Genomic DNA, 17,905 nt, shown 5'->3' on the forward strand with positions numbered 1-17,905 from the left:
ACGAGAAAAGGTCAACCAGTGAAGAACAAACACCATTGTAAATTAAACCTATATTTATGTTTACTTATTTTCCCTTTTGTACTTTAACCATGTGCACATCATTACAACACTGTATATAGATATAATATTACATTTGAAATGTGTTTATTCCTTTGGAACTTCTGTGAGTGTAATGTTTACTGTTAATTTTTTATTTTCTATTTCACTTGCTTTGTTAACATATGTTTCTCATGCCAATAAAGCCCATTGAATAGAGAGAGAGAGAGAGAGAGAGAAACTCAGTGGGTGAGAAAGGGAGGAACTCTGGGTGAGAAAGGGAGGAACTCAGTAGGTGAGAGGGAGAGAGAGAGAGAGAGAGAGAAAAAGGGAGGAACTCAGTAGGTGAGAGAGAGAGAGAGAGAGAGAGAGAGGGAGGAACTCAGTGGGTGAGAGAGAGAGGGAGGGAGGGAGGAACTCAGTGGGAGAGAGAGAGGGAGGGAGGAACTCAGTGGGAGAGAGAGAGAATCTCAGGTTTGGTGTGTGGTTAGTCTACAAGCAGTCGGGGGCGGAAACACTAGACAGACAGACACACTGACAGAGTGACTGATCTGTGTGTGAACAGTGGAGCTGAGCTGTGTTCGTGGATTGACGCTTTTCTTCAGCTCAACCTGCTGGTAAACAGAAGGGCTGTGTGGACGCAGGAATTTCAGGTCACGAGGGCTCCAGCAGCGGACCAGTGTTGTAGTTAATCTGAGCTGGGGTAGGGAGTATGTCTACTGTGTCCTGCTTGATTGAAGATTGTCCCTGTCCTTCTTACTCTGACAGTATGGGAGATCTGAAAACACACTGAGTAGAAGACACACTCACACAGAGAGACGCGGAGACGACACACACACACACACACACACACATTGTAATTTTGGAGAGACTATTTCAGCCTCTTGTGGAATCCTTGGAGGTCCCAACTTGGCCCCCCCTCCCCTGTATTTTTGTCCCTGACGATGGCGTCAGCCGTGGATTATGTGTTGTTGCTGGTAGCTGCCGTGCTGGGACCGTACCACGTTGGGGTGGAAGGAGGGTGCGCTGGGAAGTGCTGCCGGGGTTCAGACATCACCTGTGCAACGGCAGACTGGCGGATGGACCGTGTGTATGGCACCTGCTACTGCGACGAGGGCTGCCTCAGGACCAAAGACTGTTGCTATGACTACCCCAACGAGTGCCCAGGTAAGGAGGATGGGTGGAGTCTCTACAGTAACGGTTGTCATGAATTGCCCCAAATGTTGCCCTATTCCCTATGTAGTGCACTACTTTTGACCAGGGTCTATAGCACTATCTGTGACGTTTGTTTAACTAGGCAAGTCAGTTAAGAACAAATATTTATTTACAATGACGGCCTACCGGAGAACAGTGGGTTTAACTGCCTTGTTCAGGGGCAGAACGACAGACTTTTACCTCGTCGTGCTTGGAGATTCGATCTAGCAACCTTTCGGTTACTGGCCCAACGCTCCAACCACTAGGCTACCTGGAGCCACAATAGTGTAATGATGATGGAGAATCGTGGGCCGTCTATGTTATTATGAAAGCCTGGAAATGGTATATACAGTGAAGTATTCAGACCCCTTGGATGCCATTTGAATTAGTGAACCATATAGTATATGGAAAATATTGCCATTTTGGATGCATTCTACAGTATCTGGCCAGAGAAACAATGGATGCATTCTACAGTCTCTGGCCAGAGAAACAATAGGTGCATTCTACAGTATCTGGCCAGAGAAACAATGGATGCATTCTACAGTCTCTGGCCAGAGAAACAATGGGTGCATTCTACAGTCTCTGGCCAGAGAAACAATGGGTGCATTCTACAGTCTCTGGCCAGAGAAACAATGGGTGCATTCTACAGTCTCTGGCCAGAGAAACAATGGATGCATTCTACAGTATCTGTCCAGAGAAACAATGGATGCATTCTACAGTCTCTGGCCAGAGAAACAATGGATGCATTCTACAGTATCTGGCCAGAGAAACAATGGATGCATTCTACAGTATCTGTCCAGAGAAACAATGGATGCATTCTACAGTATCTGGCCAGGGAAACAATGGATGCATTCTACAGTCTCTGGCCAGAGAAACAATGGATGCATTCTACAGTATCTGGCCAGAGAAACAATGGATGCATTCTACAGTCTCTGGCCAGAGAAACAATGGATGCATTCTACAGTATCTGGCCAGAGAAACAATGGATGCTTTCTACAGTATCTGGCCAGAGAAACAATGGATGCATTCTACAGTCTCTGGCCAGAGAAACAATGGATGCATTCTACAGTCTCTGGCCAGAGAAACAATGGATGCATTCTACAGTATCTGGCCAGAGAAACAATGGATGCATTCTACAGTATCTGGTCAGAGAAACAATGGATGCATTCTACAGTATCTGGCCAGAGAAACAATGGGTGCATTCTACAGTCTCTGGCCAGAGAAACAATGGATGCATTCTACAGTATCTGGCCAGAGAAACAATGGATGCATTCTACAGTATCTGGCCAGGGAAACAATGAATGCATTCTACAGTCTCTGGCCAGAGAAACAATGGATGCATTCTACAGTATCTGGCCAGAGAAACAATGGATGCATTCTACAGTCTCTGGCCAGAGAAACAATGGATGCATTCTACAGTATCTGGCCAGAGAAACAATGGATGCATTCTACAGTCTCTGGCCAGAGAAACAATGGATGCATTCTACAGTATCTGGCCAGAGAAACAATGGATGCATTCTACAGTCTCTGGCCAGAGAAACAATGGATGCATTCTACAGTATCTGGCCAGAGAAACAATGGATGCATTCTACAGTATCTGGCCAGAGAAACAATGGATGCATTCTACAGTATCTGGTCAGAGAAACAATGGATGCATTCTACAGTATCTGGCCAGAGAAACAATGGGTGCATTCTACAGTCTCTGGCCAGAGAAACAATGGATGCATTCTACAGTATCTGGCCAGAGAAACAATGGATGCATTCTACAGTATCTGGCCAGGGAAACAATGGATGCATTCTACAGTCTCTGGCCAGAGAAACAATGGATGCATTCTACAGTATCTGGCCAGAGAAACAATGGATGCATTCCACAGTCTCTGGCCAGGGAAACAATGGATGCATTCTACAGTATCTGGCCAGAGAAACAATGGATGCATTCTACAGTCTCTGGCCAGAGAAACAATAGGTGCATTCTACAGTCTCTGGCCAGAGAAACAATGGATGCATTCTACAGTATCTGGCCAGAGAAACAATGGATGCATTCTACAGTCTCTGGCCAGAGAAACAATGGGTGCATTCTACAGTCTCTGGCCAGAGAAACAATGGATGCATTCTACAGTCTCTGGCCAGAGAAACAATGGATGCATTCTACAGTCTCTGGCCAGAGAAACAATGGATGCATTCTACAGTATCTGGCCAGAGAAACAATGGATGCATTCTACAGTATCTGGCCAGAGAAAACAATGGATGCATTCTACAGTATCTGGCCAGAGAAACAATGGACGCCTTCTACAGTCTCTGGCCAGAGAAACAATGGGTGCATTCCACAGTATCTGGCCAGAGAAACAATGGGTGCATTCTATAGTGTCTCGCTAGAGAAACAATGGGTGCATTCTACAGTATCTGGCCAGAGAAACAATGGGTGCATTCTACAGTATCTGTCCAGAGAAACAATGGGTGCATTCTACAGTCTCTGGCCAGAGAAACAATGGGTGCATTCTACAGTATCTGGCCAGAGAAACAATGGATGCATTCTACAGTATCTGGCCAGAGAAAACAATGGATGCATTCTACAGTATCTGTCCAGAGAAACAATGGACGCATTCTACAGTATCTGTCCAGAGAAACAATGGGTGCATTCTACAGTCTCTGGCCAGAGAAACAATGGGTGCATTCTACAGTATCTGGCCAGAGAAACAATGGATGCATTCTACAGTATCTGGCCAGAGAAAACAATGGATGCATTCTACAGTATCTGTCCAGAGAAACAATGGACGCATTCTACAGTATCTGTCCAGAGAAACAATGGATGCATTCTACAGTATCTGGCCAGAGAAACAATGGGTGCATTCTACAGTATCTGGCCAGAGAAACAATGGGTGCATTCTACAGTATCTGTCCAGAGAAACAATGGGTGCATTCTACAGTCTCTGGCCAGAGAAACAATGGATGCATTCTACAGTATCTGGCCAGAGAAACAATGGATGCATTCTACAGTATCTGGCCAGAGAAACAATGGATGCATTCTAGAGTATCTGGCCAGAGAAACAATGGGACTTAAACCCTTATCTAATTTTACCACTCGACTGTTTTACACTTTACCTCTGTCCTCTAACCCAGGGATTTTCAAACTTTTCTTGCCCAGGGACCCCCGCAAACCGGCAATGGCAAGCTGAAGTAATCAACCTTTCAACATCAATAGATTTGGTCGACAGTGCTATTATGTTGACCTTTCAGTCCCCACAGGTCATTGGAGGAGGAAGTGTGAACTCTAACACAGTCTATTAGCTAGAACGGTATCTTTGCGGCGTAGTGAAAAAGTTGCGGTTGTAAAGCTGATTTTCTGCAATTCTTCACATTTCTACACATTTCTTCATTGAGTTGACAAAACTTATATTCATCAATTTCTGACATTTTTTATTTTGAATTTCCTGCATAAGTAAAATCAGAATTAAGCCTCTTCTGCCATTCGTTCCATTTAGACTGGTTTGGACTTCTCCCTGACCAAGATGGCTGCCGTTTTCAAACCACTCTGGAGCTTTAAGGGTTTATGACATCATAGCCCCTCTAGTAATGGAATCTGATCTCTATGGTTAGGTTACTCTGACTGATCTGATATAAAACTATGCTGTCTAGTTTCAATCGTAACTCATTTACTTTGTATGAATGTGCGGACAGGATGGAATTATGGACAAATATGTCAGGAATGCACTTCTATTAATCATTATCTGTGTCCCGGATAGCACCTTATTTACAATGTAGTGTACTACATCCGTAATTGAATAGGATCTCTGTGGTAATTACTGTAGGAGTTAGCCAAGCAGAGTGTACCTAATACCCGACACATCAAAGACCAGGTACTCAGAGAGCGTGTGGAGAGCATTGAAAAGAGAACAACAGGATTAAATGGGTCAGTGACTGGATCCAATTCATTCAGCTTTACAGTTACATTGAGATCACTCAACGCTGTACAGAAACACTAATCCTTCAAATCCAAGGGTGTGTCCCAAATGGCACCCTATTATTTTAGGGCTCTGGCCTAAAGTAGCGCACTATATCGTGAATAGGGTGCCATAGGGTTCTGGTCAAAAGTAGTGCACTATAGAGGGAATAGGGTGCCATAGGGCTCTGGTCAAAATTAGTGCACTTTATATAGAGAATAGGGTGCCATAGGGTTCTGGTCAAAATGAGTGCACTTTATAGGGAATAGGGTGAATATTGAGCAGGCAGCTGAGCGAACTGTACACACCCTTGACTTGTTCCGTCTTCAGTGTTACAGGGATGGCTTAAAATGTCACAGAACTTCAGTCGTCAAACTAACATCACCTCAGGGGTTTTCTCTCCTGGCACAGAGGACTCACAGGGCGTGCAGGCTTTAGTTCCAACCCAGCGCTAACTAATTTGATTCAGCTAATCAAAGCCTTGATGATTTGGTAGGTGCGTTTATCCTAGGCTGGAACAAAAGCATGTACATCCACCAACCAGGAGTGAAGGACATGGCAAGTGTATGAATATTAGGTAACGATTCCCTGAATGTTCCATTAAAGATGCATGTGTGTCATAGACAGTGTTATGTAGCAATGCTACTAATGCACCGTCAATGAAGCGTTAATGATACTCTATATAGCTTTGATCTCACACACGTGTGTGTGTGTGTTTATAGGTGTTTATGAAGATACTCAATGCAAATTATTACACTGTTGTCTCTCGTCCAGCCCAGTCGTGTGTGGTGACTGACTGGAGTCACTGGAGCGGTTGTGCCCAGCCCTGCCAGCGGTCCAGGAGGGTCCGGTGAGCCCTGTGTGTTATTTATTAGTCCTGTTGACAGCCCAATTAGTGGGAATATATCTGATTTGTCAAAAGACCAATTAGTGGCAAAAGATCAGAATTGGGCTTCTTGTGTAAACCGGTCTTTTGTCCAACACTGAAGAATCACATTAGATATAATAAGTGGGCTTAACACGAGTGTTATCTTCTGGGATTGATTTATTTGTACTTTTAAAATGCTTTAAAACCCAATAATCTATGAATCATCAATGGATTGTAGGCAGCGCCACATTGAGCAGGAGCCCAGGAATAGTGCAGATCCATGTCCCAGTCTGGAGGAGCAGGCTGGCTGCATGGACTACCAGTCAAACCATGGAGAGATCTGCACTCACAACACAGGTACATTAAACTAAACCAACTGAGTCACACTGTTGCATGGTTTTAACCTGGGGACTGTGTTGGTCCCTCTCCAGGTCCTGGTTATAACCAGGGGACTGTGTTGGTCTCTCTCCAGGTCCTGGTTATAACCAGGTGACTGTGTTGGTCTCTCTCCAGGTCCTGGTTATAACCAGGGGACTGTGTTGGTCTCTCTCCAGGTCCTGGTTATAACCAGGGGACTGTGTTGGTCTCTCTCCAGGTCCTGGTTATAACCAGGGGACTGTGTTGGTCTCTCTCCAGGTCCTGGTTATAACCAGGGGACTGTGTTGGTCTCTCTCCAGGTCTTGGTTATAACCAGGGGACTGTGTTGGTGTCTCTCCAGGTCTTGGTTATAACATGGGGACTGTGTTGGTCTCTCTCCAGGTCCTGGTTATAACCAGGGGACTGTGTTGGTCTCTCTCCAGGTCCTGGTTATAACCAGGGGACTGTGTTTGTCCCTCTCCAGGTCCTGGTTATAACCAGGGGACTGTGTTGGTCTCTCTCCAGGTCTTGGTTATAACATGGGGACTGTGTTTGTCCCTCTCCAGGTCCTGGTTATAACCAGGGGACTGTGTTGGTCTGTCTCCAAGTCCTGGTTATAACATGGGGACTGTGTTGGTCTCTCTCCAGGTCCTGGTTATAACCAGGGGACTGTGTTGGTCTGTCTCCAAGTCCTGGTTATAACATGGGGACTGTGTTGGTCTCTTTTCAGGTCTTGGTTATAACATGGGGACTGTGTTGGTCTCTCTCCAGGTCCTGGTTATAACATGGGGACTGTGTTGGTCTCTCTCCAGGTCCTGGTTATAACCAGGGGACTGTGTTGGTCTGTCTTCAAGTCCTGGTTATAACCAGGGGACTGTGTTGGTCTCTCTCCAGGTCCAGCTTTCATCACCACCAGGGAGTTTGGTAAAGGAAGAACAAAGCCTGACATCTACGGAGCACCTCTGTACCCTGGGTATGCTGCGTTATGCATGTTTTATGACTGTTCTTAAGGAGAAATGAACAGTTATGAAGGCTTACAGCAAGTTGTACAATGCTCTATTACACTCACATAGGGAAGGGGACGAATCAGATTCAAGGATCCTGTGGTACACACAGTGCCATCAGAAATGTTTCAGACCTCTTGACCTTTTTCCACATTTTGTTGTTATAGCCTGAATTTAAAATTTATACAAGTCTAGATTTTTTTTTTGGTCCACTGGCCTACACACAATACTCTATAACGTTTGACATTTTTACAAATTAATTAAAAATGAAAAGCTTAAAATGTTTAGAGTCGATAAGTTTTCAACTCCTTTGTTATGGCACACCTAAATAAGTTCAGGAGTAACAACGTGGTCTAATAAGTTACATATAAAGATATGACTCACTCTGTGTGCAATAATACTGTTTAACTTGAGTTTTGAATGACTCCCTCATCTTTGTACCCCACACATATTACTATCTGTAAGGTCCCTCAGTCGATCAGTGATTTACAAACACAGATTCAACCACAAAGACCAGGGAGGTTTTCCAATGCCTCGCAAAGAAGGGCACCTATTGGTAGATGGGTAAAAACTAAAAAACAGACCTTAAATATCCCTTTGAGCATGGTGAAGTTAATAATTACACTTTGGATGGTGACACCCAGTCACTAAAAAGATACAGGCGTCCTTCCTAACTCAGTTGCCGGGAAAGGAAGGAAACCGCTCAGGGATTTCACCAGAAACCACTGGTGACTGTAAAACAGGTTGGAGTTTATCGGCTGTGATAGGAGAACACTGAGGATGGATCAACAACATTGTAGTTACTCCACAATACTAACATAATTGACAGAGTGAAAAGAAGGAAGCCTGTACAGAATAATAATATTCCAAAACATGCATCCGGTTTGCAACAAGAAACCAAAGTAATACTGCAAGGAAAATTGACAAAACAATATATTTTTGGTCCTTAATACGAAGTGTTCTTTTTGGGACAATCCAATACATCACATTACTGATACCACTCTCCATATTTTCAAACATAGTGGTGGCTGCATCATGTTATGGGTATGCTTACAAGGATAAAAAAAGGATAACAAATAAATGGACAAGCACAGACAAAATCCTAGAGGAAAATATGGTTCAGTCTGCTTTCCACCAAACACTGGAAGATACATTTTCTTTTCAGCAGGACGATAACCTAAAATACAAGGCCAAATATACTCTGGGGTTGCTTACCAAAAAGGCAGTGAATGTTCCTGACTGGCTGAGTTACAGTTGTATCTTAAATCTACGGCAAGACCTGAAAATGGTTATCAAGCTACGATCAACAACCAATATGACAGAGTTTGAAGAATTTAGAAAACAATAAATGGGCAAATATTGTAGAAACCAGGTGTGGAACGCTATTAGAGACCTACCCAGGAAGACTCACAGCTCTTAGGGACTTACCCAGAAAGACTCACAGCTCCTTTGAGACTAACCCAGAAAGACTCACAGCTCTTAGGGACGTACCCAGAAAGACTCACAGCTCTTAGGGACGTACCCAGAAAGACTCACAGCTCCTTTGAGACTAACCCAGAAAGACTCACAGATATTAGAGACTTACCCAGAAACATTCACAGCTCTTAGAGACTTACCCAGAAAGACCCACAGCTTTTAGAGACTTACCCAGAAATACTCACAGATATTAGAGACTTACCCAGAAACATTCACAGCTCTTAGAGACTTACCCAGAAAGACCCACAGCTTTTAGAGACTTACCCAGAAATACTCACAGATATTAGAGACTTACCCAGAAAGACTCACAGCTCTTAGAGAGTCACCCCGAAAGACCCACAGATATTAGAGACTTATCCAGAGAGACTCACATCTCCTAGAGACTAACCCAGAAAGACTCACAGATATTAGAGACTTACCCAGAAAGACACACAGCTGTAATCGCTGCCAAAGGGGCTCCTGCAAAGTATTGACTGTGTGTGAATACTTATGTAAATGAGATATTTCTGTATATAATTTTTAATAAAGGTGCAAACATTTCTAAAAACATGTTACACTTTGTCATTATGGTTTGTCGTGTGTAGATTAGTTTATAATTTTATATATTTTTTTTGCCCATTTTGAATTCGAGCTGTAACACAACAAAATGTGGAATTAAGTCAAATTCAGTGTATTCAGACCCCTTGAGTTTGTGCACATTTAGTTAAATTAGAGCCCTATTCTAAAATACAAATAAAACATCCTCATCAATCTACACACAATACCCCATAATGACATCACAATACCCCATAATGACATCACAATACCCCATAATGGCATCACAATAACCCATAATGACATCACAATACCCCATAATGACATCACAATACCCCATAATGACATCACAATACCCCATAATGGCATCACAATAACCCATAATGACATCACAATACCCCATAATGACATCACAATACCCCATAGTGACATCACAATACCCCATAATGGCATCACAATACCCCATAATGGCATCACAATAACCCATAATGACATCACAATACCCCATAATGACATCACAATACCCCATAATGACAAAGCAAAAAGAGGTTATTAGACATTTTTGCAAATGTATTAAAAATAAAAAAAAGGAAATATCACATTTACATAAGTATTCAAACCCTTTACTCAGTACTTTGTTGAAGCACCTTTGGCCTAGATTACAGTCTCGAGTCTTCTTGGGTATGACGCTACAAGCTTGGCACATTGTATTTGGGGAGTTTCTCCCATTCTTCTCTGCAGATCCTCTCAAGCTCTGTCAGGTTGTATTCACTTTGTCATAATGGTGTAGATTGATGAGGAAACACACGATTGAATCCATTTTAGAATAAGGCTGTATCGTAACAAAATGTAGAACAAGTGAAGGGGTCTGAATTCTTTCTGTTCCTCTTTAGTTCAAGGGGGCCTGTGGTACGTACTTCCTTAGTTCATACGATTTCAACAATCATTCTGGTTTGAAATGTGAGGCACGCCATCGTCACAGCAAAAAGCAACTAGGGATTTTCTACCAAATGAAGTGTTTTCTCACCAGGATATCTAGATCACGCGTGCGCACACACACTGGTTTTCATCAGGTATGAAACATGATTAACTTCACATGTACAAAGAATCTGGACTAACAATTGGCAAAGTTTCTCTGAACGCACACACACACACACACACACACACACACACACACACACACACACACACACACACACACACACACACACACACACACACACACACACACACACACCATCTGAAATGTGAAGTCCAAGCTCCCTCCTGCAACCCTGTAATTCAAACTGTCATTATTCAAACCAATTACTTTTGTTGGCATGGCACCCTATAGGCCCTGGTCTAAATTAGTGCACTATACTCCCTATAGGCCCTGGTCTAAATTAGTGCACTATACTCCCTATAGGCCCTGGTCTAAAGTAGTGCACTATACACCCTATAGGCCCTGGTCTAAAGTAGTGCACTATACTCCCTATAGGCCCTGGTCTAAATTAGTGCACTATACTCCCTATAGGCATTGGTCTAAAGTAGTGCACTATACTCCTTATAGGCCCTGGTCTAAAGTAGTGCACTATACTCCCTATAGGCCCTGGTCTAAAGTAGTGCACTATACTCCCTATAGGCCCTGGTCTAAAGGAGTGCACTATACTCCCTATAGTTCCTGGTCTAAAGTAGTGCACTATACTCCCTATAGGGCCTGGTCTAAAGTAGTGCACTATACTCCCTATAGGCCCTGGTCTAAAGTAGTGCACTATACTCCCTATTGGTCCTGGTCTAAAGTAGTGCACTATACTCTCTATAGGCCCTGGTCTAAAGTAGTGCACTATACTTCCTATAGGCCCTGGTCTAAAGGAGTGCACTATACTCCCTATAGTTCCTGGTCTAAAGTAGTGCACTATACTCCATATAGGTCCTGGTCTAAAGTAGTGCACTACATAGGGAATTAGGGTGCCATAGGGCCCTGGTCTAAAGTAGTGCACGATATAGGGAATAGGGTGCCATTTAGGATGTACACTGTGTGGAATGGTAGGTATGATATTTCAAACCCCTCCTCCGTCAGGTTCTGTATGGAGTATAAGATGGAGTCTCTGACTACCCACTGTACGGTGGAGAACAGACCACACACCCTCTGGATGCAGTACCTACGTGAGGGCTACACGGTGTGTGTGGCGTGCCAACCCCCCGCCATGCGTAACCATAGCGGCAGCTGCCAGGGAGACGGACAAGAATCCAACAGGTACGGAGTCACGGACGGATCATTTTTTAAAGACGTTTGGTATTATAAAGAAAGTCATGTAAGCCTTGTTCGAGTCAGTGCAGCTATGTAGTTGTATGTTGTATGTTGTATGTTGTATGTTGTATGTTGTAGTTGTATGTAGGCTTTGATGTCCAAGCCCCTGGAAATGGCACTAGTTGATTGATCATACGTTATTACATGTGTCAATGTGTAGACTATATGAGATCGTATATTCTTAGTTTGTATAATCTATATCTGTATTCTTAGTTTGTGGTAACATTTGACTGGTGTACGAGTTTATCCAAACAGTTGCATAGATGAAGACTAGTCTAGTCAGGATACATGTATTATTATTGTATATTTTTTTTAACTGAAAGGTGAAAAATGTTTTCACACACAGTAGTTGTGTTGTCGTCAGCGTGATCTTTGTGCTGCAGTAGATTTGACCCCTCACCACTCCTGTTAGAATGACCTTTCCGAACATGTATATGTAAATATACAGTGCCTTGCGAAAGTATTCGGCCCCCTTGAACTTTGCGACCTTTTGCCACATTTCAGGCTTCAAACATAAAGATATAAAACTGTATTTTTTTGTGAAGAATCAACAACAAGTGGGACACAATCACGAAGTGGAACAACATTTATTGGATATTTCAAACTTTTTTAACAAATCAAAAACTGAAAAATTGGGCGTGCAAAATTATTCAGCCCCTTTACTTTCAGTGCAGCAAACTCTCTCCAGAAGTTCAGCGAGGATCTCTGAATGATCCAATGTTGACCTAAATGACTAATGATGATAAATACAATCCACCTGTGTGTAATCAAGTCTCCGTATAAATGCACCTGCACTGTGATAGTCTCAGAGGTCCGTTAAAAGCGCAGAGAGCATCATGAAGAACAAGGAACACACCAGGCAGGTCCGAGATACTGTTGTGAAGAAGTTTAAAGCCGGATTTGGATACAAAAAGATTTCCCAAGCTTTAAACATCCCAAGGAGCACTGTGCAAGCGATAATATTGAAATGGAAGGAGTATCAGATCACTGCAAATCTACCAAGACCTGGCCGTCCCTCTAAACTTTCAGCTCATACAAGGAGAAGACTGATCAGAGATGCAGCCAAGAGACCCATGATCACTCTGGATGAACTGCAGAGATCTACAGCTGACGTGGGAGACTCTGTCCATAGGACAACAATCAGTCGTATATTGCACAAATCTGGCCTTTATGGAAGAGTGGCAAGAAGAAAGCCATTTCTTAAAGATGTCCATAAAAAGTGTCGTTTAAAGTTTGCCACAAGCCACCTGGGAGACACACCAAACATGTGGAAGAAGGTGTTCTGGTCAGATGAAACCAAAATTGAACTTTTTGGCAACAATGCAAAACGTTATGTTTGGCGTAAAAGCAACACAGCTGAACACACCATCCCCACTGTCAAACATGGTGGTGGCAGCATCATGGTTTGGGCCTGCTTTTCTTCAGCAGGGACAGGGAAGATGGTTAAAATTGATGGGAAGATGGATGGAGCCAAATACAGGACCATTCTGGAAGAAAACCTGATGGAGTCTGCAAAAGACCTGAGACTGGGACGGAGATTTTGTCTTCCAACAAGACAATGATCCAAAACATAATGCAAAATCTACAATGGAATGGTTCAAAAATAAACATATCCAGGTGTTAGAATGGCCAAGTCAAAGTCCAGACCTGAATCCAATCGAGAATTTGTGGAAAGAACTGAAAACTGCTGTTCACAAATGCTCTCCATCCAACCTCACTGAGCTCGAGCTGTTTTGCAAGGAGGAATGGGAAAAAATTTCAGTCTCTCGATGTGCAAAACTGATAGAGACATACCCCAAGCGACTTACAGCTGTAATCGCAGCAAAAGGTGGCGCTACAAAGTATTAACTTAAGGGGGCTGAATAATTTTGCACGCCCAATTTTTCAGTTTTTGATTTGTTAAAAAAGTTTGAAATATCCAAAAAATGTCGTTCCACTTCATGATTGTGTCCCACTTGTTGTTGATTCTTCACAAAAAAATACAGTTTTATATCTTTATGTTTGAAGCCTGAAATGTGGCAAAAGGTCGCAAAGTTCAAGGGGGCCGAATACTTTCGCAAGGCACTGTATATGTAGATATGTAAATATATATGTGTATATATGTAAATATATATGTAGATATGTAAATATATATGTGTATATATGTAAATATATATGTAGATATGTAAATATATATGTGTATATATGTATATATGTGTATATATGTATGTATTTCCCCTGGTATCTCCAGGTCCTTTAACCCTGTGTATCATGGACTGCCTCCACCAGTCCAGTATTATTGGTTTTGTCAGAAGTATTGAACGACTATAGAGGAAAATAAAAACAGGTGTTCTTAGTGGAAAAGTGTCTATTGTTCTGTGAGGAGCTGCTCCATTGGCTGGCTGTCAGCCATATTAACCAATGACCTGTGAGGAGCTGCTCCATTGGCTGGCTGTCAGCCATATTAACCAATGTCCTGTGAGGAGCTGCTCCATTGGCTGGCTGTCAGCCATATTAACCAATGTCCTGTGAGGAGCTGCTCCATTGGCTGGCTGTCAGCCATATTAACCAAACCAATGACCTGTGAGGAGCTGCTCCATTGGCTGGCTGTCAGCCATATTAACCAATGACCTGTGAGGAGCTGCTCCATTGGCTGGCTGTCAGCCATATTAACCAATGACGTGTGAGGAGCTGCTCCATTGGCTGGCTGTCAGCCATATTAACCAATGACCTGTGAGGAGCTGCTCCATTGGCTGGTTGTCAGCCATATTAACCAATGTCCTGTGAGGAGCTGCTCCATTGGCTGGCTGTCAGCCATATTAACCAATGACCTGTGAGGAGCTGCTCCATTGGCTGCCTGTCAGCCATATTAACCAATGACCTGTGAGGAGCTGCTCCATTGGCTGCCTGTCAGCCATATTAACCAATGACCTGTGAGGAGCTGCTCCATTGGCTGGCTGTCAGCCATATTAACCAATGACCTGTGAGGAGCTGCTCTATTGGCTGGCTGTGAGCCATACTAACCTGTGATGAGCTGCTCCATAGGCTGGCTGTGGGCCATACTAAACTATGTTCTGTGAGGAGCTGCTCCATAGGCTGGCTGTGGGCCATACTAACCTATATCCTGTGAGGAGCTACTCCATTGGCTGGCTGTGGGCCATACTAACCTGTGTCCTGTGTGTTTTACAGTGAGGAGCTGCTCCATAGGCAGGCTATGGGCCATACTAACCTATGTCCTGTGAGGAGCTACTCCATTGGCAGGCTGTGGGCCATACTAACCTGCGTCCTGTGTGTTTTACAGTGAGGAGCTGCTCCATTGGCAGGCTGTGGGGAACTCTGGTTGTCGAGGAACGTGGAAGAAGGTCCAGAGAACAGCATACTGCTCCTGTCCTCACGTCCACAGCTTCCTCTTCATATAAACACACAGGAAGTCTTACTTGCGGTCCTACTTGCAACCTTATTCCCTATATGGTGCACTGCTTTAGACCAGAACCCTATGTCACCCTATTCCCTATATAGTGCACTACTTTAGACCAGAGCCCTATGGCACCCTATTCCCTATATAGTGCACTACTTTAGACCAGAGCCCTATGGCACCCTATTCCCTACATAGTGCACTACTTTAGACCAGAGCCCTATGGCACCCTATTCCCTATATAGTGCACTACTTTAGACCAGAGCCCTATGGCACCCTATTCCCTATTATAGTGCACTACTTTAGACCAGAGCCCTATGGCACCCTATTCCCTATATATAGTGCACTACTTTAGACCAGAGCCCAATGGCACCCTATTCCCTATATAGTGCACTACTTTAGACCAGAGCCCTATGGCACCCTATTCCCTATGTAGTGCACTACTTTAGACCAGTCAAACAGTATCCTTGTCCTAGAGAGACGTACATGGTTGACACAGCGTCACCCCAGGGTAAGGCCAACACGAAACACAGCCCTTCTTCTACGGGCTTCTAAAATCCCCCATGGGGAAAAATTAATGGGGGGAAAAAATGATTGGATCCATTTTTGACGCTAGGTTTTTATGATAATTATAGGGCTCTGGTCAACAGTAGGGAATAGGGTGACTGGTACTCCATAGGGCTCTGGTCAACAGTAGGGAATAGGGTGACTGGTAATCTATAGGGCTCTGGTCAACAGTAGGGAATAGGGTGACTGGTACTCCATAGGGCTCTGGTCAACAGTAGGGAATAGGGTGACTGGTAGTCTATAGGGCTCTGGTCAATAGTAGGGAATAGGGTGACTGGTAGTCTATGGGCCTCTGGTCAACAGTAGGGAAGAGGGTGACTGGTAATATATAGGGCTCTGGTCAACAGTAGGGAAGAGGGAGACTGGTACTCTATAGGGCTCTGGTCAACAGTAGGGAAGAGGGTGACTGGTACTCTATAGGGCTCTGGTCAACAGTAGGGAAGAGGGTGACTGGTAGTCTATAGGGCTCTGGTCAACAGTAGGGAATAGGGTGACTGGTAGTCTATGGGCCTCTGGTCAACAGTAGGGAAGAGGGTGACTGGTAATATATAGGGCTCTGGTCAACAGTAGGGAAGAGGGAGACTGGTACTCTATAGGGCTCTGGTCAACAGTAGGGAAGAGGGTGACTGGTACTCCATAGGGCTCTGGTCAACAGTAGGGAATAGGGTGACTGGTACTCCATAGGGCTCTGGTCAACAGTAGGGAATAGGGTGACTGGTACTCCATAGGGCTCTGGTCAACAGTAGGGAATAGGGAGACTGGTACTCTATAGGGCTCTGGTCAACAGTAGGGAATAGGGTGACTGGTACTCCATAGGGCTGTGGTCAACAGTAGGGAATAGGGTGACTGGTACTCCATAGGGCTGTGGTCAACAGTAGGGAATAGGGTGACTGGTAGTCCATAGGGCTCTGGTCAACAGTAGGGAATAGGGTGACTGGTAGTCCATAGGGCTGTGGTCAACAGTAGGGAATAGGGTGACTGGTACTCTATAGGGCTGTGGTCAACAGTAGGGAATAGGGTGACTGGTACTCCATAGGGCTCTGGTCAACAGTAGGGAATAGGGTGACTGGTACTCCATAGGGCTCTGGTCAACAGTAGGGAATAGGGTGACTGGTAGTCCATAGGGCTGTGGTCAACAGTAGGGAATAGGGTGACTGGTACTCCATAGGGCTCTGGTCAACAGTAGGGAATAGGGTGACTGGTACTCTATAGGGCTCTGGTCAACAGTAGGGAATAGGGTGACTGGTACTCCATAGGGCTCTGGTCAACAGTAGGGAAGAGGGTGACTGGTACTCCATAGGGCTCTGGTCAACAGTAGGGAATAGGGTGACTGGTAGTCTATAGGGCTCTGGTCAACAGTAGGGAAGAGGGTGACTGGTACTCCATAGGGCTCTGGTCAACAGTAGGGAATAGGGTGACTGGTAGTCTATAGGGCTCTGGTCAACAGTAGGGAATAGGGTGACTGGTACTCCATAGGGCTCTGGTCAACAGTAGGGAAGAGGGTGACTGGTAGTCTATAGGGCTCTGGTCAACAGTAGGGAAGAGGGTGACTGGTAATATATAGGGCTCTGGTCAACAGTAGGGAAGAGGGTGACTGGTAATATATAGGGCTCTGGATAGGGTGACTGGTAATATATAGGGCTCTGGTCAACAGTAGGGAATAGGGTGACTGGTACTCCATAGGGCTCTGGTCAACAGTAGGGAATAGGGTGACTGGTAATCTATAGGGCTCTGGTCAACAGTAGGGAATAGGGTGACTGGTAGTCCATAGGGCTGTGGTCAACAGTAGGGAATAGGGTGACTGGTACTCCATAGGGCTCTGGTCAACAGCAGGGAGTAGGGTGACTGGTAATCTATAGGGCTCTGGTCAACAGCAGGGAATAGGGTGACTGGTACTCTATAGGGCTCTGGTCAACAGTAGGGAATAGGGTGACTGGTACTCCATAGGGCTCTGGTCAACAGTAGGGAATAGGGTGACTGGTACTCCAGATTTGATTTTGATTTGGGTGACTGGTAATATATAGGGCTCTGGATAGGGTGACTGGTAATCTATAGGGCTCTGGTCAACAGTAGGGAATAGGGTGACTGGTAATCTATAGGGCTGTGGTCAACAGTAGGGAATAGGGTGACTGGTACTCCAGATTTGATTTTGATTTGGGTGACTGGTAATATATAGGGCTCTGGATAGGGTGACTGGTAATCTATAGGGCTCTGGTCAACAGTAGGGAATAGGGTGACTGGTAA

At 44.4% G+C, this 17,905-nt stretch overlaps 1 protein-coding gene across 1 annotated transcript; it reads left to right on the forward strand.

Annotated features, from left to right (window-relative positions):
* The first annotated feature begins 467 nt into the window (after positions 1 to 467).
* LOC110489529 (somatomedin-B and thrombospondin type-1 domain-containing protein) lies at positions 468 to 15,305 on the forward strand. Its single transcript, XM_036945672.1, has 6 exons — positions 468 to 1,203; positions 5,946 to 6,021; positions 6,278 to 6,396; positions 7,291 to 7,369; positions 11,470 to 11,646; positions 14,981 to 15,305. Exons 1-6 carry the CDS (start codon positions 981 to 983, stop codon positions 15,096 to 15,098), a joined length of 792 nt encoding a protein of 263 aa, XP_036801567.1. The 5' UTR covers positions 468 to 980; the 3' UTR covers positions 15,099 to 15,305.
* The last annotated feature ends 2,600 nt before the right edge of the window (positions 15,306 to 17,905 follow it).

Source organism: Oncorhynchus mykiss, chromosome 15 (genome assembly GCF_013265735.2).
Source record: "Oncorhynchus mykiss isolate Arlee chromosome 15, USDA_OmykA_1.1, whole genome shotgun sequence".
NCBI classification, from domain to species: domain Eukaryota; kingdom Metazoa; phylum Chordata; class Actinopteri; order Salmoniformes; family Salmonidae; genus Oncorhynchus; species Oncorhynchus mykiss.